Source organism: Phyllobates terribilis, unplaced genomic scaffold (genome assembly GCF_046119375.1).
Source record: "Phyllobates terribilis strain yellow unplaced genomic scaffold, ASM4611937v1 Scaffold_2__4_contigs__length_985480577, whole genome shotgun sequence".
Lineage (NCBI taxonomy): Eukaryota > Metazoa > Chordata > Amphibia > Anura > Dendrobatidae > Phyllobates > Phyllobates terribilis.
This window is the reverse complement of record NW_027362762.1, coordinates 116,954,396-116,978,293: the sequence shown is the minus strand read 5'-3', so window position 1 is coordinate 116,978,293 and position 23,898 is coordinate 116,954,396. Positions and strand designations below refer to the sequence as shown.

The 23,898-nt window shown below is 41.3% G+C and overlaps 1 protein-coding gene across 6 annotated transcripts in view; it reads right to left on the bottom strand.

Moving 5' to 3' along the window:
* NBEA (neurobeachin) overlaps positions 1–23,898 on the bottom strand; it is a 786,732-nt gene that overhangs the window by 85,369 nt on the left and 677,465 nt on the right. For all 6 annotated transcript variants that reach the window (XM_073662535.1, XM_073662540.1, XM_073662538.1 and 3 more), the window contains 2 exons: positions 19,577–19,696; positions 2,048–2,200 (listed from right to left, as the gene is read on the bottom strand). In XM_073662535.1, the coding sequence (XP_073518636.1) occupies positions 2,048–2,200; positions 19,577–19,696 (273 nt within the window). The remainder of the gene's footprint in view (positions 1–2,047; positions 2,201–19,576; positions 19,697–23,898) is intronic.

Sequence of the window (23,898 nt, the reverse complement as noted above, 5' to 3'; positions counted from 1 at the left end):
CCTTAGACTTTTATCTTTGTGGTCATCTGAAGGCAATTGTCTATGCTGTGAGGATACGAGATGTGCAGCATCTGAAACAATGGATACTGGAAGCCTGTGCTAGCATTTCTTCTGCGGTGTTGCTATCAGTGTGTCAAGAGTGGGAGAAGAGGGTTGCATTGAGAATCCAACACAATGGGCAGCACTTTGAACACATTTTATAAGTGGTCATAAACTTGTAAAAAACTCATGAAAGAATAAAGTTACGTTAAAACCAAGCACACCATTGTTTTTCTTATGAAATTCTCAATAAGCTTGATGTGTCACATGACCCTCTTCCCATTGAAAAAAATAAAGTTGGATCCAAAATGGCTGACTTCAAAATGGCCGCCATGGTCACCACCCATCTGGAAAAGTTTCCCCCCTCCCATATACTAATGTGCCACAAACAGGAAGTTGATATCACCAACCATTCCCATTTAATTTAGGTGTATCCATATAAATGACCTACCCTGTATATACAGTATACAATTTTCTGAATATATATATATATATATATATATATATACGAAAATTAATTTTTAGTACGTTTTCTGTTTATTTATTTTTCTTTTCCGGTTTTTACAGTGGTGGGGATGCAGATTATATGTAGGTTTTTTTGTTTTAATATAAAGTATGGCAAAAATGTTTTTTTTTTTTTTTTTTTTTACACATTATATAATAATTGCTTTTTTTATTTTTATTTTTGTTTTTCTATTGAATTTTTCCCTATAACTGGGGCCGCCAAATTACACGGAAAAACTCCTTGCAATTATTTATCGGTATATTTTACCGACTATTCCGACATTTTTCAGCTCTATATACTATATATTCAATCTTACGCTTAGCAATAGCGGACGTGGCCTGTGGGAGAAAACAGATTTCCCAGCTCACAGAGTAGTTGTCCAGGCTTGGGGTTCAAGTCTGCAGTTACTCTATTTGACTGTAGACTTGTGAATCCTCACAGAGCGCAGTGTGCGTACTGTCAAGATTCTCTGGTGCCAGCGCATGACTGCAAGTATGCGATGTTCATACACAAGTAGTCACATGCCAACTAAACGTGTACAAGGCCAGACACGTCTAGTTGGAATGTGGCTGGAAGTATGCAAATCACATACCGCCCACTCCCGATGCCTGCACCGGAGAATCATGACAGCAAGCACTGTGCACGCTGTGAGGATTCACAAGTCTACAGTCATATAAAGTGACTGCAGACTTGAGACTCAAGCCTCGACAACCCCTTTAAGATCCAGCAGTCATGCACATTAAATGGGGGCTAGGGTTTCCAGGGTACTACATTTGCCATGGATTTCTGTGTGTGTCTTTTATAGGTTTTTACTAATTGAAGCCAGATACTGATATATTCTTTAAATTCTGTTTTCTATTCATGGTTATGGGGGCAGCCAACTTGCCTGAGCTGTTATTAGCAGGGATATGCTCATCACACCCACATGAATACTAGACTGGAGACGCTCAATGACTTCTTTGACTTTTCTAGGCATGTCCTATGATCTGTGCAGAGGGGGTTATGCAGTGAGGGAGAGGAGGTGAGCTATGATCATCACCTATTGCCAATGGTGAATCCTATGTTATTTATACATAGATGTAACACAGCAAAAGAGTAGCAAAGGATAGATGGTCAAAACGGTGGGAGTGTTTATTCACCCAGAATACAACACTTGGCTTGCTTTGTATATTTTGCCTGGATAATATCCTTAAAGGACTATTTTACACCTGTTTTTGTGGACTGTGCTGCTAACTTTTTTAGTTTTCTATATATATAGGTGTTCTCTACATATAATATTGTCATATAGAGAAAAAAATATATTTAACAATAGCTTGATTTCAACAACAGGGCATTTTTTTGATGACCCATGTCCTCTAAAACAAATTAGGTAAGAAAAATTTAAAATTTTAAAATAGCGGTCAATGGCAATGACTGCAACCAGAAAGGAGTTCATATACACATTATAAGCTCAGCTCATATACACATTATACGCTCAGCTCATATACACATTATAACTCTCACCATCCTGTTGATGCGAACAAAGTCTTCAGGATTCTTTGCCCATGGCGGGAGATCTACATCATTAACTGCATTGCTGTCATCCCTCACTCCAAAGTTATAGGCATTGCTGTTCACGAACATCTCTGGTAGGTAGTAGAATTCAGGAATGAGCTCCTACAGATTAATACAAAAGAAACAGGTAAAAACTCTGGAAAATGGAACCAAATAAAAATGCAAAACGTAGAAAGAAATAAAAATAGCATTCTCCATACCAATATAATCACAAAAGACCACAAGAGACATAAGTATGAATGAAAGAATGAATGTATCCAGTTGACTTTATGCATATAATGGGGGATCCTAATAAATTTAGGGGCTACTGGTAGTAACAATATGGCTCGTTGTCCAACAACTAAAGTTAGCAGTGCAGTGATTATCACTTTTTGCTTGTAAAGCAGAAACGATTGAGATCAGTTACCATGTAGCATTTCTGTGTAGGCCTCAGAATAATTTCCTTTGGAGGATACAAAGAACTCAATCCAACATAGCTCCTCTCCATTACACCCTCAGCCCAACAGCAGTCCTCCCTCTTATACGACCTGCTAAATAATAAAATCCAGCCACTTGAGAAAAGAAATTGTGCACACGATTTATACACCTGCTTCCATAATCACAGGTGACCCTGATCTTCTGCGATCACATCTGGTTCTAGCGCTCAACCTATGGCTCATGTGAAGTGCAGAATTGTGTGTGGAGGGGGCGGAATGACTATCAAAAGCTAAGCCAGCCCCCTTCTCTGTTGACTTAGCTATTGAAATATTGAGAATGAGAGGAAACCCACTTTATAACCATGTTGTCTTGGAACAGATAAAAATTGAGGACACCAGTGATGTCAACTTTTGTCTGGAGAACCCCATCATAGCTTCCACTAACTGTTTTTAATTACTTTCTTATATAGCGCCATTAATTCCACAACACTTTACAGACATTATCATCACTGTCCCCATTGGGGCTCACAATCTACATTCCCTATCAGTATGTCTTTGGAGTGTGGGAGGAAACCAGAGAACCCGGAGGAAACCCACACAAACATGGGGAGAACATACACACTCCTTGCAGATGTTGTCCTTGGTGGGATTTGAAGCTAGGACCCCAGCGCTGTAAAGCAACAGTGCTAACCACTGAACCATCATGCTCAGTGGCTAGCTCTGTATGTGCTTTATAAATAGAAACTGGTTGGAAGATTGTTAATTTCTTTTATTTAAGTTGACAAAATACCACCACCATCCCAAAGAACTGTAGACATGCATTAAATTTGCTGATCGCGGCTCCTAAAAGCATTACGTTCGTCTGAAATGTAACATGACCAACATGATACTAAGGCACTGGAAATTCGAGAGCCATGAAACCCAAGAAAAAGCCACACTGGAAACATCAAAAACCACAAGTTGGTAACATTAAAAGTCACTTAAATTACCATTATCTGTGCTAGTAAATATAGTGTTCCCCTTGAGTAAAATCTGTTTTTACAAAGATCCATCAGTGGAAGATCATCTAACCATAATGACTTCTGTGATGGGTCTGGCCAGGTCGAGGCGCAGTTCACATTAGTGTCATGGCTTCGGTTTATAATGGATCTAGTGCAAAAACTAGATCCGTTTTCCAGTGAATAGAAACAAATCCTGTCTGACCCTATCAATATATATTGGAGTCTGACCGGTTTAGTGGTAGTGATCAGCTTGCCTGGAAGCTGCACCCACAAAAAGGCTCGAACAAGTCGCCTACTGCAGGGTCAAGTGAATTAGGTCAGTAAATCTCTGAGAAATCCTAGCCTAGGGGGGCGACACACAGAGGGCACCTTATGAAATTGTGGGACTAGATGTACTGGGGTGATAAACAACGTGTTCTTTTTGAGATGCAATAAAGAAATAGTTTGGTATATCTTCATGGAATATGGCTGTGGTTAGAACAAAGGAAAGAGGCATAAAAGAGAACATAAGGGTTACACCGTTAAATACAATAAATATTCGACCAAGAATATCACTTTCTCCAAAAAAAACAGCCTCTAAAATTAAGGAGAAAGGTAATGTCTCTTTATAATTTACACGTTCTGCAGCATATATCACACTTACAAATCATTTATAATGCCATAAACTTAAAGAAGACCCTACAAGGTATAGGTGCATATATTTTATACACATAAAAAAAACAATAGCCATGAAAAAACTAAAAGTTTGAACCATATCTTTTTCTTAAGTGTCATTTTATTTTTATTCCCATGATTACTTTTAAAGGGAATCTGTCATCAGGTTTTTGCCACCTAATCTGAGAGCTGCACAATGTAGAGACCCGATTCCAGCAATGTTTCACTTACTGGGCTGCTGGCTGTAGTTTTGATAAAATCACTGTGATGCGCGACTGTGCTTGGATAAGGGGTTATCCGAGCACGCTCGAATCCTAACCGAGTATCTTCGGCATGCTTGCAAAATAGGTGTTTGCGTTGCTGCGGCTGCATGTCTCACGGCTGTTTGACAGCCACGACACATGCAGAGATTGCCTAACAAACATGCAATCCCTGCATATGCTGCGGATGTCAAACAGCCACAGTGACGCAAACCTTTTTTGCGAGCATGCCGAAGATACTCGGTTAGGACCCGAGAGTGCTCGGATAACCCCATATCCAAGCACATTCGCGTATCACTACAAATTATCACCAAAGGACTAGTAAACTTGCAGCCAGGTAGTCCTCCATATTCATGAGCTCTGTATAACACCGCCATATCACTGATTCAGCATTCAATTGCTAAATCTGCAGAAGATTAAACAGTGATTTTATCAAAGCTGCAGCAAGAAGCCCAGTCAGTGACACATCGCTGGAATCAGGGTCTCTGTTGCTCTTGGATGGGGCACCAAAAACCTGGTGACAGATTTCCTTTAAGCAGTCACTCACGGAACTATTTGAGGGTGCACTCAATGGGCATTATTACTATCTGTGGGGAACCCAGAGTATTATTACTTTTTGTGAGTTTTTATTAATTATTAAGGGGGCATAATTACTTCATAAAGGAGCACTCAATACATTAATTATTTGTAAGAGGGCAATAAGGGAAGTATAACCTTCAAAAGGGCACAAAGGTGCCCATTATTACTCTATAGCGGCACTATTACTTTCTAGATCACTCATAAGATGCATTTATATTTTTTTTTAAGGGGGGGGATGGGAATTTTACTGTCATGGGGGCACAAAGAGTGCATTGTTTGTAAGGGGCATTAACATAATATTACTCTGAAAGGGAAGCAAGGATGGACACCATTACTGTGTGGGACACAAAGGGCATTTCTACTGTGTGTATTATTTCAGTCTGGGGCACTGTATGTTACCACTATTTTAGGACACTATCTCTAGCATTATTTTTTGCTATGCTTTCTGCCTGGCACAATTTTTGGGGTGGAATTATAGTAATGACCACACTATTTCTGAAGTACAGTATTTAAATTAACATGCAACCCAGCAGGTGCAGTTATACACAAGTGAAGCACCAGTAAGCTCAGAAATGGGGGTATCGGCAGGGTAGGGAGTTTGAGTTGATTGGCATTAGATGGAGATGATGATGGAAACGTGAAAAGTCAAATTTGTCTGTGTCAAAAACTCAGCAGATGAGAAATGGCCAGAAGAAGTCATCATAGCGGTCTGGGCCAGTTGGAAGAATTTGGTAAAAAGTCAAAGGACGTCACCTGTGAGTCAGTGGAGTTATCTGTACCGGAATTGCTTATATGGGCAATATAAGTCAGTGTCTTCTGGCATTATTTAGTCTTTGTGTAATATTTATTTTATTCATTAAGTGTAATTATCATCTGCTAAGGCACCCAATACACACTTTATAATGCCTGGGTGCCTCCGTAGTTTTAAATGTGCATTACCTGGGTGGAAAGCCCCCTGAGGAGAGATGTCTGGCCCTCTAATACACCAATGTTTCCTACTAAGCTCTGCATACTATAATGCTGCTACTGTGACAGGGAAACAGATCACTTCTTTTCCAGAAGAAACACCTCCGTCATTAGGTGACTCTACAAAAAGATGCTCTAGAGATAACCACTTACAAAAACTAAAAATAGGGCCATTTCCTAATCTCTTAACACGATAAATCTAATATGTATTAGGGAAAAACAATTAGAAGTAGCAGAACAGCGAATAGTAATTACATTGCAAAACGAAACATTTCCAGTGTTCCACCACCAGGGCGCATTTGAGCATTGACTTTATTCTCCACAAAGGAACCCCGATTTCCCAAACCGCGCTGCTGTCTAGAGTAGTACATACATTATACTGGTCTACTGCTATATTTATTGTTTTTAGACTTATATTCATTTTTTCGGATTACATTTTTCTTAACTTACGACTAGTGGGTATAATTCCTTTTTTATCCCCTACTATTCCCATTGGGAATAAACTTCACTATTCATTTTCCACATAAGATATCCTAGTCTTCCAATGGACATATAGATACACATAAAATAAAGGCCGAGTGTAAAAGAGATACTTGTTGGAATGTAGATCGCCAAAACAAGTTCTAGGTTCACATTCAGATTATATTTCAACTCAGATTCTGCTTGAACTGTAACACTGGATCAGTACAAGATAAGTCATGCACAGCTTCTATTAAAAAGAATAACCCTTGTTTTAATTTCGATTTCATAAATTAATAGTACACATGAAAATAATCAACTTTGTCATATATCTTATTAGAGAAATTGCCTCTTTTTTCATGGACTGATCTTTTACTCTCAATTCATGGGTAAAATCTTTATTCCATGAAAATAGATGTCCCCATTACGGAGATAGGAGATGACAGTTGGTGCCTATAAAAATCTATGGAAAGAGGATTAGCTAGAGGTAGACACAGTCATTCTGCTGCAAGTTCTCCTGAAATCACCACTATAGAGGGAGGAGCTAGAGGAAGACAAAGACATTCTGCTGCAAGTTCTCCGGAAATAACAGTTACAGTTCTCCATAGAACTTTATGAGCACCAACTGCCATCTCCTATCTCAGTAATGAGAACATCTGAATTTTTGTGTTTCCTTGGAAAAATGTGAGGGCTCTAATTGACATTACAGATATAAAAGGTGACCATACATACAACCAAATTTGGCCAAAAAAACACAATCACCTTATGTGTATTTAAGTGTGCCAACTCTTCCTTGTGGTAGATATCAGGGAAAAGAAGGATCAGGCATGTTGGACTTCAACATGTTCAAAGTTTTGTTATCATATGTGATAAGAGGCAGCCAGGGGTGTCTAGCAGCTTATTCCCCTCTTCCAGTGTACATGGAATCCATTTCGTCTCACAGAGATGAGCAGAGACTCTTCTTCATCTGCCCACTCTACTGATGTACACTGTGAATTGTCAGCAAGCGCTGCCAATCAGTAGTGGGGGACGGGTTACACAGATTAGCTGGTTTGACCTGCCGTAATAATGTCCTGCTGATAAAACATTGATTGTATAGAAACTAAAACACACAGCCTAGTAAGGGACACATCCCTGGAATCAGGGTATCTGTCCCTACATTATGCTGCTGTCAGATTAAACAGCAAAAACCTGCTGACAGATTCCCTTTAAAAATGTAATTAGAAATTAACAAAGTAAAAAAGGGGATTTTAAGAAATGTATTTTAAAGCATAATTTTTTATTGCTCCAGTGCTCAGGTCTCAAACCCACAAGCTAAATGTGGTTTCTGAGGCTGTTTTCTGTGGCATGTTGGGCACCGGAGCTCCTGATACCACGTGAATAAATATCGCAGGGCATAGAGGGGTCCGCTGATGCCAGTCTTTTTCAGCTGGATGTGTATCCTCAGATGCATATTCAGTTGTAATGCATTGTGGAGTAGAAACCCACTGGCCTCCTGCACCGCAAGAGAGAGACATGCCCTTGGCCAATTGGTAGCCTGCAACTGACGTCAGCGTGCACCTCATGGGTAGCACATGACGCCCCCCTGTGCCAGCTATGGAGTAGGAAGAGCTGGGAAGAATAGAATATTCTCCTATCAACTACTACTTGCTGACTGACCAATATCCTAAAGGGAATCTATCAGCAGGGTTCTGATATGTAATCTGAGATCAGCATGATGTAGGGGAAGAGACCCTTATTCCAGCAGTGTGTTACTTAAAAGGCTGTGTGCTTTTGGTTCAATAAAATCAGTGTGTTACCAGCAGGAGATTATAACAAGAGGACTAGATGTCTCGTTTCTTCTAGTCCAACCACACCCCCAGACTAATAAGCAGATTTCTGTCAATGCACAGTGTACACAGAAAGCGGCCAATCAGTGGTGTGGATGGGGTTATACATGGCTCAGCATTCTGAGCTCTGCTAAATCTGCAGCAGAGAAAAATGTGATTCTATTACAACTGCTGAACTCAGTAAACTAAGTGATATATCGTTGGAATCAGGGTCTATGTCCCTACATCATGCTGCGATTACAAAAAAAAGTTGTTTTTTTTGTTCATTTGCTTCCTAAATGCAAAAGTTAAACAACTTTCTAAATAGCCTTGATTCAAACTTTTCTACTATTTTGCTGATGTAGAGTGTTTTTAAGTCATCTATCTGACTAAATGATCTGCAAAGAAGTTATAAATCCCTCAGATCTTCTGCACCTGATATCTCTCTCTGTCACATCCTTCCTTCTATCAGGGTTAGATAGCAGCAGGGAGGGGAGGGGGTTGTACACAGAAAACAGGATACAGACAAGGAGGAATGCACATGGAGAGGAAATAAGTGCAGTTCTACAGCTGTGCCGATACATAAATGCAAGTGAAGGCAGCAGCATCCTGGATACACACATACTTCATGTCCAGCCTATATTACAGGGAGGGAAACTCCAGACAAAAAAGAAATCTGAAACCTGGATCAGGCTGCAAACTGTATGTAACGGGATCTTAATATGAGCAAATAAATTAAAATTACAGACTGGTAAGAAAGAGCTGTGGTCAGATGATGTTGGAGAGAGACCGGAGCAGCGCTGAAAACGGTAGAAGACAGTGATGGGAAAGTATTTTAAGGCAACAAAATGTGAAATATAAAAATGCTGGAATGGGACTTTAAATGTTGATAAATTTAGCTTATTTTCCTACTCACTTTTTTTGCAATATTAAGCAACAAAACTACTCTAAATGCTCTATATATATTGTAAAAAGGATAATTACTGGTCCTAATTATTAATTAACCCCAATTACAATTATTAAAGTGACTAGAAAGATGCACACAAATACTTACTGTCCATATACAGCCATTTATAAAATAAAAAGAGGTTTACATGTAGAAGATCTAACCATTAAAATAAAGAATAATAATCATTGTATGTAAAACATATCTTTATGGGGTCTGGTCTGCTTAGCTCGCCTTGATTACTTGTCTATATTCAACGAAAGGAAGTATTGATCTGGAAAAAGGTTCTAATAGAAGAAGAAATCACACGCTGCCTCAGCCTATATGGTGAATTTTCAAGCACCAGAAGAAAAATATGGAAGGTGGAGGGGAGGTGGCGATGTGGCTATAAAACATGCGATAGGTGACATGTCATACGTGTAAATGTGATCCAGATACAGCTTTAATAAAGCCCTATAATACAACTGGTAGAAAAGCTACGGACGAGACACATCCCTAACACATTTCTAATATACGGCCTGTGACAGGCACGAGCTTCTGAAAAATTAAAGAGACTTTCAAGCATGTCTCCGAGTGATAAAAGACGACTATTAACACTATCAAAACTGTATACCCCCTGAATCACAGCTGACGGTCCATTTTAATACATCCAGCCACAAAAGTCTACTGTTTTTATGAGCGCTCTATGAAATGAAATCCTAAGGAGGCGTTTTTCACTCTCTAAACCATCTATCACGGGGAGGCTTTATGGCTGCCATATTTCTTTTCTTCAAAACTTGATCCCCAGGCATCTATTAAGCAGGAATGAGCCTTAGTATGGGTCAGTAAGTCAGACCTGGTCATCTCCATTAACTGTATTAATTTACACTATATCACCTTAATGACATCTTGTCACAACTACCTTTTCCAGGCAGCGACAAATAATATCCAGAAAGTAATATAACAATTTTCGGGAGGCTTCGGGCCAGATTACCGCTCAACAGTAGGTTCTTTAGATGTCATCTGTTACAGGCGAGAGAGGGAGGCGAGCCGCGAGAGGAAAAGCAGTCAGACGACTGACCAACTGAGGTCCTTTCCGGGTGACTTGCTTCCTGAAAGGTCATTCTACGAGCAATTATTCTTCTTCCATATTCTTTTCATTACCAATAAAGAGTTAGGAAAAATCTGAGAAATAAATCTTAAGACTTTTACTCCTTTAAGAAGCGGAGTTATAGCTATGAGTCTTAAAACTCAAATGCGATTATAATTATTATATATCATCATATAAAGAATGATCTTAAAGAATAAATAAACTTTCATTTTGTTTTCGATATATATACACATAATTTTGTCCAGCATGGAAAGTTATGAAACTTTGCAAATCACTTTATTAGGGAATTTGTCTCCATTCCTGAAGAAAAAAAAAAAGCAAATATTTGTCCACTACACCCCCGATTTCCTCCAAGCTAGTTGCCTGCCTTCAGATGCACTGAGTACTGATGCTGGCAGTGACCGCGTCAGCACCTGTGCCGTTGTCCTGATAAGCACAGCACTCTCAGGACGACACAGGACCAGACCCTATCACTGCCATCATCTGTACTCCAAATGAGTATGTTCTGATAATAATGCAAAAAAAGGCAGGTAAATAGATTGGGAAAAATTCAGGGGTTTAGAGGCCAGATATGTGCAAATTCTTTACAGGAATGAAGACAAATCCCCTAATATAATGGTTTGCAAAGTTTCAAAACTTTCCATGTTGAACAAAATAATTAAAAAAACAAAAAACAAATATTAAATATTATTCTAAAAATAATTCTTAATTAATAACCTGAATCTGTCAGCAGGTTTTTCCTACCCCATTTGAAAGCAGCATAATGTAGAGATAAGAGCCTGATTCCAGCGATGTGTCACTTACTGGGCTGCTTGGAGTAGTTTTGATAGAATCCATTTCGTCTCACATAGATGAGCAGAAACTCTTCTTCATCTGCCCACTCTACTGAGGTACACTGTGAATTGTCAGCAAGCGCTGCCAATCAGTAGTGGGGGACGGGTTACACAGATTAGCTGGTTTGACCTGCCGTAATAATGTCCTGTTGATAAAACATTGATTGTATAGAAACTAAAACACACAGCCTAGTAAGGGACACATCCCTGGAATCAGGGTATCTGTCCCTACATTATGCTGCTGTCAGATTAAACAGCAAAAACCTGCTGACAGATTCCCTTTAAAAATGTAATTAGAAATTAACAAAGTAAAAAAGGGGATTTTAAGAAATGTATTTTAAAGCATAATTTTTTATTGCTCCAGTGCTCGGGTCTCCAACCCACAAGCTAAATGTGGTTTCTGAGGCTGTTTTCTGTGGCCTGTTGGGCACCGGAGCTCCTGATACCACGTGAATAAATATCGCAAGGCATAGAGGGGTCCGCTGATGCCAGTCTTTTTCAGCTGGATGTGTATCCTCAGATGCATATTCAGTTGTAATGAATTGTGGAGTAGAAACCCAGGCGGGGACAGGTGAAAAGAATCGCTTATTTATTTTTTTGTGTGTACATGAAGAGTGGTAGGATAGGGGACAGTATTATAGAATAGGGGCCAGGCTGAAGGACATTGTTACAGGATGAGGCCAGGATAGGGGACATTATTACAGGATGAGATCTAGGCTGTAGGACATTATTACAGGATGGGGGCCAGGCTGAAGGACATTATTACAGGATGAGGGCCAGACTGTAGGACATTATTACAAGATGAGGGCCAGGCTGAAGGACCTTATTACAGGATGAGGTCAGGATAGGGGACATTATTATAGAATAGGGGCCAGGCTGAAGGACATTGTTACAGGATGAGGCCAGGATAGGGGACATTATTACAGGATGAGATCTAGGCTGTAGGACATTATTACAGGATGAGGGCCAGGCTGAAGGACATTATTACAGGATGAGGGCCAGACTGTAGGACATTATTACAAGATGAGGGCCAGGCTGAAGGACATTATTACAGGATGAGGTCAGGATAGGGGACATTATTACAGGATGAGATCTAGGCTGGAGGACATTATTACAGGATGAGGGCCAGACTGGAGGACATTATTACAGGATGAGGTCAGGATAGGGGACATTATTACAGGATGAGATCTAGGCTGGAGGACATTATTACAGGATGAGGGCCAGACTGGAGGACATTATTACAGGATGAGGGCCAGACTGGAGGACATTATTACAGGATGAGGGCCAGGCTGAAGGACATTATTACAGGATGAGGTCAGGATAGGGGACATTATCACAGGATGAGATCTAGGCTGGGGGACATTATTACAGGATGAGGGCCAGGCTGGAGGACATTATTACAGGATGAGGCCCGGATAGGGGATATTATTACAGGATGAGGGCCGGGATTGGGGGACATTATTGCAGGATGAGGGCCAGGCTGGAGGACATTATTACAGGATGAAGGCCAGGCTGGTGGACATTATTACAGGATGAAGGTCAGGCTGGAGGACATTATTACAAGATGAGGGCCAGGCTGGAGGACATTATTACAGGATGAGGTCAGGATAGGGGATATTATTACAGGATGAGATCTAGGCTGGAGGACATTATTACAAGATGAGGGCCAGGCTGGTGGACATTATTACAGGATGAAGGTCAGGCTGGAGGACATTATTACAAGATGAGGGCCAGGCTGGAGGACATTATTACAGGATGAGGTCAGGATAGGGGATATTATTACAGGATGAGATCTAGGCTGGAGGACATTATTACAAGATGAGGGCCAGGCTGGCGGACATTATTACAGGATGAGGGCCAGGCTGGAGGACATTATTACAGGATGAGGGCCAGACTGGAGGACATTATTACAGGATGAGGGCCAGGCTGGAGGACATTATTACAGGATGAGCGCCAGGCTGGAGGACATTATTACAAGATGAGGGCCAGGCTGGAGGACATTATTACAAGATGAAGGCCAGGCTGGTGGACATTATTACAGGATGAAGGTCAGGCTGGAGGACATTATTACAAGATGAAGGCCAGGCTGGTGGACATTATTACAGGATGAAGGTCAGGCTGGAGGACATTATTACAGGATGAGGGCCAGGCTGGAGGACATTATTACAAGATGAGGGCCAGGCTGGAGGACATTATTACAGGATGAGGGCCAGGCTGGAGGACATTATTACAAGATGAGGGCCAGGCTGGAGGACATTGTTACAGGATGAGGGCCAGGCTGGAGGACATTATTACAAGATGAGGGCCAGGCTGGCGGACATTATTACAGGATGAGGGCCAGACTGGCGGACATTATTACAAGATGAGGGCCAGGCTGGAGGACATTATTACAGGATGAGGGCCAGGCTGGAGGACATTATTACAGGATGAGGGCCAGGCTGGAGGACATTATTACAAGATGAGGGCCAGGCTGGAGGACATTATTACAAGATGAGGGCCAGGCTGGAGGACATTATTACAAGATGAGGGCCAGGCTGGAGGACATTATTACAAGATGAGGGTCAGGCTGGAGGACATTATTACAGGTTGAGGGCCAGGCTGGAGGACATTATTACAAGATGAGGGTCAGGCTGGAGGACATTATTACAGGTTGAGGGCCAGGCTGGAGGACATTATTACGGGTTGAGGGCCAGGCTGGAGGACATTATTACAGGATGAGTGCCAGGCTGGAGGACATTATTACAGGATGGGCGTTATTATTACAGGTTGAGGGACAGGACAGAGGACATTATTACAGGATGAGGGCTATAACAGAGAACAGTAATACAGGAAGGAGGCCAGGAAGGGGGACACTATTACAGGATGGAGGTCAAGATACAAGATATTATTACAGGATGGGGGCCAAGATGGGGGACATTGTTACAGGATGGGGGACAGGATTACAGGATGCGGTCCAGAACATAGGACATTATTCCAGGATGGGGGTCAGAACAGAGGATATTATTACAGGATGGCGGACATTTCTTACAGAATGGGACCAAGACAGGTAACAATACTACTTGGACCTATTTGGGGATAATATTACTAAATGGGGGACATTACCAGTTGCCATGGCAACCTGAGGCCAAGTAATGGCCTGCGGTGGCAAGTAAGGCCCTGCAGCAGGATCTAACAAGTGAAGCAGAAGTGTAAAACTGACAGATCTAATATCCTGCAGTACAGAAGTATTGCAAGATATTAGATCAGCCATCAGGCAAGTAAGAGTAAAAAGGTTGTAAAAATAATAATAATAAAAAATCTAAATATGCAACAGCGAAAGAAAACAAAAACGAAAAGTACAACTTTGGTATGGCCACATCTGGAACGACTCAAGCTATAAAACTGCAATATCACCCATATAATAAACACTAAAAATAAATTATAAAAACACACATCAAAAATGCAGCTTTTCCATTATACTGACACAAAAATGGATTAAAAAGGAATATAGAAATAAATGGTATAACTGAAAACGTCACCTTGTCCTGCAAAGAAAGTGTCATCTTCAAATTTTTTCTATGTGCAGCTGATTTACCCAGTCGAGTTCGAGACCCCTGCTCTAAAGGATGCAAACTAAGAAAGCAAGTTTGCAGATTTGCTTCACTAGAAGTTTTGTCAAAGCCAAATACTAGGACATATCATAAACAAAGCAGATTTATATAAAACATGACATGCCAAAAAGAGACAGGTAAAAATGCATGTAAAAAAGGCAAAGAAAGATTAGAAAAGGTTAGATTATAGGTGTAGAAAATCTGCAAAATTAAAAACTCATCAAAACCACTCATCGTGGGAACGTAGCCTTAAGGTATGTTCACATGTGGTGTTTTTGCCATGTTTTTAAATAAAACTGCAAAAACACTGAAAGAATTGACTTAACGCTTTGATAGAAAAATAACCAGCTTGCGCGTAAGATTTCAGAAATCTCATCTCATTCACTTAGCTGGTACTGTAAAACGCAGATTTTTTTTCAAGGCAAAACTGCCACATGTGAACATACCCCTTTTGTCCGGTGTGTGGCTGTAAGACAACTGGCTGCAGCAGAAGCAGAGGTCTCCTTGCCAGCAGTAGGACGAAAAATCATTAAGCCCTGCCCCTTTGACTAAGGGGAGGAGCTTCAATCAGCCACCAGCTGAAGATGAAACAGGAATTGATTGTTTCAGGATCATACATATAATGCTGCAGACTAAAACAGTGAGGGCAACTAATATATATTTAATGTTTAATTTAAAGTGATAACATTGTTTATTCCAATAATTCACGTGAAAATAAGAAACGTTGTAATGTATGTTATCAGAGAAATCTGCTTCTTTCTCCACCAAGACTGATCTTTCATTTTTAAAATTCTCAATTACTGGTTAAAATCTGTCTTCAATGAAGACAGATTTTTACGTTACTCAGATAGGAGATGGCAGTAGATACTTATGAGATTCTATGGAGAGGAAGAGCTAGAGACAGAGCTCCTTCCCGATTACATTTAGAATATTATCATTAGCGTCTGTCATCTCTTGAGAAATGTAAAAATCTGTCTTCACTGAATACAGATTTTTCTCGTAATCTGAGAATTTTGAGAATGAATCCAGGAGGAGAAAGAAGCAGATATATTACAAAGTGTCTTATTTTCACGTGTACTATTGTTTGATGCAATAAAAATTAAAACAGCGGTTCTTTTAAGAAGAAGAGAGGGAGAGCAGCTGCTCGAAGCTTCTAGAGCTTTTTATCTTAAGGGAGAGACAACAGTCATAAAAAAAATCAATCTGATGCAACCGCCCCCCTCCTGCATAGGAACGGACATTGGGATATAGGAGGCCGAGTAGGCAGAAATATATCAGATCGCCAGCAGATACTGATAGATCAGGTGGAATCGTCCTGCAGCAATTCAATGTAACGTAATAACAATAGCAACAATATAAAATACATCTGCCAAGAAAGCCCCTATTGGGTCCTCAGACACCTCTGTAGCCGGCATTTAATGTTCGGCAGGTTGAAGCACATAAAATATTCATGCTGTTTATCTCTTGTGTAGGCAAAATGGTTTAACAGGTTTTTGTAAGCAAGAAAATCTCTGCTGTATTTAATAGGACGCGTAAACGCTATTAGACGTCAGGCGTAAATCACACACGGAGACGATAGAAATGCAATGACAAATGATGAAAATGAATGTTTGCTTTTTATCACGGCTAACAATAAGCGCGGGTGACTTGCAAACAGAGCAATAACGGGGATTCTCCATCAGATTCTCGTGCCGTGTGCTTGCTGGAATAATCTAATGTGCCTTGTTGCATAATATCCCCAGGCAAGCGAGGTAAAAGCTGAGGCTGGAGAGAGAGAACCCACATTTTAAATGGATCTTGTCATTAATGCTTTATTAATTGCCCCGGGCAACGGGAGCTCAGCGCTGGGTGAGCCGCTACAATATGACACTTTAAGGTCAAATCTAATTCCTGCTGTGTTTTATGGACTAGACCAAATATTGAGTTAACAGCAGGAAAGCAAAATTTATTGGTTTTTTTTTTTATTTTTTTTTTCATTTTCGGCATCAGTCACACAAACATTTGATCTAAATTAAAGCAGAATTTTTAATAGAAGTCGAAAACCTTTAGCACTCGACATCAAACAAACATCAATTGTTTTAAACAGCTACAATAATTCTTGCCGAATTTCTAGACAGCCCTCCAAATTATTCATTGTACAGATGTTCACCGCGATAACAACTTCCTGACCAATCATTTAATGGGGATAAAAGAAAGGCCGCATTATAGGGGCTGCCAGTGACATGCTAACAGATTTACGGCATGTGCGTAAATGGACGAAAACGATGAAGTTTTGGAGCCGTTCTGATGTTTGTTTTACCGTCTGAACCAGTGAAATGTTCCTAATAAAGGCAGAGCGCTCGCTGGTATTAAAGGGGCTTTCTCACCCTGTGTTCAGGAGCGCACTGGTCCGCAGGAAGTCGGAGGCGGTGCGCTCCTAACTGACAGTTCAAGCCAGCGGCATTGTCACTCTGGCCCGAACTGTGCACTCTCCAATGGTGCAAGCAGAATCAGTTTTGTCTAGTGGTCCAGCAAGCTTCAGAGCAGCACTTACAAGCTCTATAGCAAAGAGCTTGTAAGAGTGGCGCTCCTCGTTTGTTAGACTGGCTACCTTCGACAGTCTGCAGCAGTAGCCAGTAACCTAAGCAATAAGAAGTTAGCTATACAACTAACAGTCCCTCCTTTCTTGATAGAGAGGATTTTTAATAAGAAGCTTGACTGAGGTGTGGCTGACCCCTGCCCTCTGGACCACCCCAATAACCTCTACCTTCCCATATACTCCCCAACTCCACCAACCCCACTCAATAATGACGGACACTGTGACTTGGATTAAATGGCCACAGCAGCCTATATTAAATAACATTAAAATATTAATTAACATATTAATTGAGCTGAATATGAGGAAAGGGTATTTGGAAGCAACCACATAGAAAAACCTGTCACTATCAGCTACTCCTCTTTTGCCCCCAACCGCAACGCGCCGATTCAGGGGCCCTTCTAATGAATGGTGTCCCATACATTTACCCTCTGAGACCTTAGCCCAGTAGGGACCCCGAGTATTCCTTACCATCTGCCAAAGGAGGGAGGTGACCCTCCTAACACAAGGCCCCCCCTTTACCATACCATCATATAGCTTTTCAAAGACCCGCTCCCACCAGCTGCCATGACATGACGCGTCCACCCTTGGCAATCGCCTCATACCTAATTTTGTGCCTTAAAACTGAACACATATTAAAATTATGGGAGGGTGGGACGCTGCTCGGCCACCGGACTGTCCCAGGGCCGCCCAGAGAGCCCTATATACCTGGAGCACTGTGACCACTCAGGTATGGCCATGGTTACCAAACTACTCCACTAATGTGTGACCCTTTCTTTGAAAGTGACCATGGCTACTGAAAAAATGTCATCTTGGGATACCTGCAGCCCCATAACACCAATAATCTAATTACTAAGGGCTCTGGCACACATCACAGTTATGGGGTCCCTCCCTTTTAGACCTTTGGGTCACAGTCCGGGGCTTGCTAATTGTAAAGTTGCTGGTTTTTTCAAGCACTTTGACATTTTATGCATTTATGATGAGGAGACAACCCCTTTAATGAAAACTCATCTTGTTGCCTATAGTAAGCATTCAGAGCTTTTTTCAATTTTTAAATCTGTCAGCATGTTTTTGCTATCTTATCTGAGAGAAGAATAATGTAGGAAGAGAGACCCTGATTCCAGCGATGTGTCACTTACTTTACTGGGTGCAGCAGTTGCGATACAATCAGAGTTTTTAGATGTAGCAGAGCTCAGATAGCTAACCCCGCCACACTGCAGCTTTCTGTGTACATTGTATATTGACAGTGAGCTGCTAATCAGTGCAGGGGTGCTGTTGGACCAGGATGCACGTGGGCACCAGTCTGGGCAGTGATAATCTCCTGCTGATAAAAAACTCATTGTATTAAAACAACAGCATAATAAGTGACACATCGCTGAAATCGGTGTCCAAGCTCCTACCTTATACTGCCCTCTGATTACATAGCAAAACCTGCTGACAGATTCCCTTTAAGCTGCTGTGGAAAAATAAAAGCTGCTTTGTGATCTTTCTTTTAGGCAATAAGGTCAATTTTTCTGTTACTTTTGGTAAATGAAGCTGTTTCCCAAACTGTACTCAACAGTTCCTTAAAGGGGTATTCCCATCTCAGCCAATCGGGAGTTAGACTTGGCATAGCTAGCTGCACTTACAGTTTTCACCATCTTTCCATTTACTTCTGTGTGAGTTACAGAAACCGGGTACTACAGCCCGCTAAGCTGCTGCCATAATCACCGCCACATATAAACAGGAATACAAATAGCCAAGATGGAAATACCCCTTTAAAGCCAGGGCTCCATAGTGCAGCAATATAAAATTGCATGTGCACAATTATAAATTATAGAATCATTCACATTATACATGGGATTTTGAGGTGCATTCTCACAAGACACAACATGCAATGAGACACCATGGAGTATGTGCGTCCCTACAGAAATTCGCTTGGAAAGCGCCATGCCACTTTGTCGGCTCACACGGCCACGTGAATCACCATCACAGTCAGTGACACCTTGTTCTAGTGTTCAGTGGGTGTCACAGAGGTCGGACCCCCGGCAATCAGAAACAACATATGCGAATCAGGTCACTGAGTCAACCAACAAGCAGCCATAAAATTGTATAAAGATAAACTAACTTTAAAGTTACCCCCTTATTTATAAGTTACTGATCATTGAGGGTCAGACCGCTTGGACCCTCAGCAATCAGACCCACACTGATCAATGAGTCATCTTTCTGGAAATACCCTTTTAATAATACAATACAGTAGCAATTATTGCAGTCTATTATATAATTTTATAGTAACTGATACCGCACCGATTTGCTGCTTACCTTTACGTCGGATGTGTCTCTTTGGCAGTTCCTCCATGATCTTGCCACGGCAGAGAAAGTTCGGTCTGGGTGATCAAACTTGGCTTCGTTTACATTAAGAAAAAATGTAGTAAAGGGTTCCTTTAAAAAGACAAAAAAATACAAATTAAATGGGCTTTTAACGATTATTACCACACATTAGTAGCTCGGATGACCGTTTTCTCCTGACTCCCCTATACAAGGGATGCTCCTATGTTCTCTATGAGAATTATCTGGCATCGGCTAGTCTACCCTGCCCATAAACACATTAGATGGTCGTCAAATCCTGCTAAATTATTAGTGACTGACAGTGCTGGCTTGCCTGGAGCGAGAATAGTCTGCAGAGAAAACTCAGGCAAGCCAGCGCTGTCAATCACCAGTGAGGGAGGCGGGGCATGCCAAACCAGTGGGCGGAGTAGTGCACTGCACCACTTGGCCACACCCAAGGTGCACCGAGCACCCTTATTAGCATAATTGCCTAAACTTCAGATTTTGCAGAACACAGCAAGTGATTAAAATGCTAAGGCAATGTTCACACATTGCATTTTTTCAGCGTGTTTTTTTTCTGCAGCAAAACCTGATATCTTGGCAGGAAAGAAGCTGCATCAAAAACGCAGGTTTTGGTGCATTTTTTGGTGTGTTTTTCAGGATCCCAAAGTTCAGCTTTGCTTCCACCACAGACGCATGAACACAGGTCACCAATGAAAGACATATGTGAAACCATATTAACCAGAATTACAAATGTAACAGTGGGGGAGGTGAATTGTTCAGGAATAGTTTACCTAAAACATTGGCACTGCATTGAGTTTGTATGACACTATTTACTTTTACACTATGGTCTGCCATTCAGTTGCACAGGCATTGTTTAATTTCACACCTCCCTGGGCCACAGGTATTGTTCAATCTCACATGTAGCTCAGCTAATGTTTACACTTTATACATCACTAATTTAATTAAACTCTCCTAATACAAACTACCATCTCAGTGACCAAGTCAAGATGGTAAAATCACAAAAATAAATGAGTTTCACATATTAGTGTACTTGATTATTTTCACTAAAAACACAGCAAAACTTGATAGCTATGTTCACGCTAGGCATTTTTTCACTACCCATTACTTCCAATGGGTGAAAAACACTGAAAAGACGCTGAAAGAAGTGATATGCTCTATTTTGCAGAAAACCATGCAAGGCACAAAATACTCATAAAAGAACCATGATGTGTGCATGAGATTTCTGGAATATCATAGACTTTGCTGGTACTGTAAAATTAAGCTGAAAATTTGCATGAAAAAAACCGCATGAAAAAATGCTGAAAAAAAACAAGATGTGTGAACATAGCCTAAAGGTGCGATTTTTAAAGGGGCCATATGACCTACAAGGATTTACTGTCAGCTTGGACCGACAGATTCCTTTTAGTCAATATCATCAAGTTACAATAGTTGGCACAGAACAAAATAATACTGTATTTGAGGGATAACTGTAGAATTTTAGGTAGGAAACATTAAACAAATTAGTAAATTATTACAAGAAAGAATCCGTATATAAACCTCCGGCGGTGATGGGTGTGCACAATAAGCGTCCCGCTAATTAATTGTCACATATGGAAGCGATTACACACAACAAAGAGAAGTCTTCTGCATGGTTTCTATACAGAGCGCTGGATTTCCACAGTATATAAACCTGCAAATTGCACCACAGCATGGTGTTACCCACAGCCGGGGGTAGATTATACCAGCGTGCTGCCGGAATTATCTGCTTACAAGGCTTTAAATAATAAATCATATTTACTCAAACATGCACAGTAGGCAATAGTGGAATAATAATTTACATCAGACTCGCATACACTTGCAATTAAATTAAATTGGGGGGTAGGGTCTGGTAATAAAGGAGTGAAGAAAACACCCCCACATGGAGAAGACAAACTGGAGTGATGTCACACATAGTCACTTTTTGTCTGTTATGTAGATCACCGTGTGACCAGGGCAGCTGATCCCCAATCAGTTTTAGGTGGAGTGAGAAAAAAATGCATTACAAAATTATTACATATTTAAAAACGTATAGTTCATTTATCAACCCCTTCCCGACCTGGCGATTTTCTGTTTTTCGGTTTACATTTTTTCCTCTTTGTCTTCCAAGAGTCATAACCATTTTATTTTTCCGTTGAAAGAGCCGTAAGAGGGCTTGTTTTTTTTGCGGGACGAGTTGTACTTTCGAAGGATACCATTCATTTTTATCATGTGATGTACTAGGCAGTGGGAAATCAATTACAAGTGCGACAAAAATGCAGAAAAAGTGAAATTTTACAATTTTTTTTTTATTTACCATGCTCACTATAAGGTAAATATGACGTGGAAAAGTTCTCCGGGTCAGTACAATTACAGAGATATCAAACATGTATATATATATTTTTTTATTTAAGTGGCAAAAAACCCCAAAACGTAACGCTTTCAATTTTTGGTTCATAGGGCTGTGGGAGAGCTTATTTTTTGCTGACGTTTTTATGGAGTTTTGGGGTAGATAGGATTTTTTGTTCGCCTCTTATTGCATTTTTTGCAGTATTGCATCGACCAAAACAATGTAATTCTGGCGTTTAGATTTTTTTCATTATTATGCCGTTTACTGATTGGGTTAATTTTCTATTTTTTATAGATCGGACTTTTACGGACGTAGTGATACCAAATATTTATATGTGTTTATTCTATTTCTTTAATGGGGAAAATTTGAACTTTTAGTATTTGTTTTGTTTTTCATATTTTTAAAAACTTTTCTTTTTTTTTTACTTTATATCGCATTTATTAGTCCCCTTAGGGGACGTGAACCTGTGATCATCTGATTGCTTGTACTATACACAGCAATACTATAGTACTAATCAGTAGCGTAGCTACCGGGGGGGCAAAGGGGTGGTGGCCCTGCATCGGGGCCCCCCACCCGTCACAGCAAGCTCAGTGAAAGAGAGAGGTAACGCGACGCTCCCTATACCATCAGTCCCCCCTCTACGTCTGACATCATCACTTAGCGCCCGGCCCGCTGTTCTGAAGATGTGTGCGGGCCAGGTGCTCGACGCAGCACCAGCGACGGAACGAGGAGGAGAGAGAGGTGAGTATTGTGTTTGTGTTTATTTTTTATTTTTCCTATGGGGGGGTTGGGGAGGTATGATACAGACTCTGATACAGACTTTGCCTATGAGGGGGGGTATTATGCTACAGACTGCCTATGGGAGGACTACACTACAGACTCTGCCTACGGGAGGACTACACTACAGACTCTGCCTACGGGAGGACTACACTACAGACTCTGCCTACGGGAGGACTACACTACAGACTCTGCCTATGGGAGGACTACACTACAGACTCTGCCTACGGGAGGACTACACTACAGACTCTGCCTACGGGAGGACTACACTACAGACTCTGCCTACGGGAGGACTACACTACAGACTCTGCCTACGGGAGGATTACACTACAGACTCTGCCTACGGGAGGATTACACTACAGACTCTGCCTACGGGAGGATTACACTACAGACTCTGCCTACGGGAGGACTACACTACAGACTCTGCCTACGGGAGGACTACACTACAGACTCTGCCTACGGGAGGACTACACTACAGACTCTGCCTACGGGAGGACTACACTACAGACTCTGCCTACGGGAGGACTACACTACAGACTCTGCCTACGGGAGGACTACACTACAGACTCTGCCTACGGGAGGACTACACTACAGACTCTGCCTACGGGAGGACTACACTACAGACTCTGCCTACGGGAGGACTACACTACAGACTCTGCCTACGGGAGGATTACACTACAGACTCTGCCTACGGGAGGATTACACTACAGACTCTGCCTACGGGAGGATTACACTACAGACTCTGCCTACGGGAGGATTACACTACAGACTCTGCCTACGGGAGGATTACACTACAGACTCTGCCTACGGGAGGATTACACTACAGACTCTGCCTACGGGAGGATTACACTACAGACTCTGCCTACGGGAGGATTACACTACAGACTCTGCCTACGGGAGGACTACACTACAGACTCTGCCTACGGGAGGATTACACTACAGACTCTGCCTACGGGAGGATTACACTACAGACTCTGCCTACGGGAGGATTACACTACAGACTCTGCCTACGGGAGGATTACACTACAGACTCTGCCTATGGGAGGATTACACTACAGACTCTGCCTACGGGAGGATTACACTACAGACTCTGCCTACGGGAGGATTACACTACAGACTCTGCCTATGGGAGGATTACACTACAGACTCTGCCTACGGGAGGATTACACTA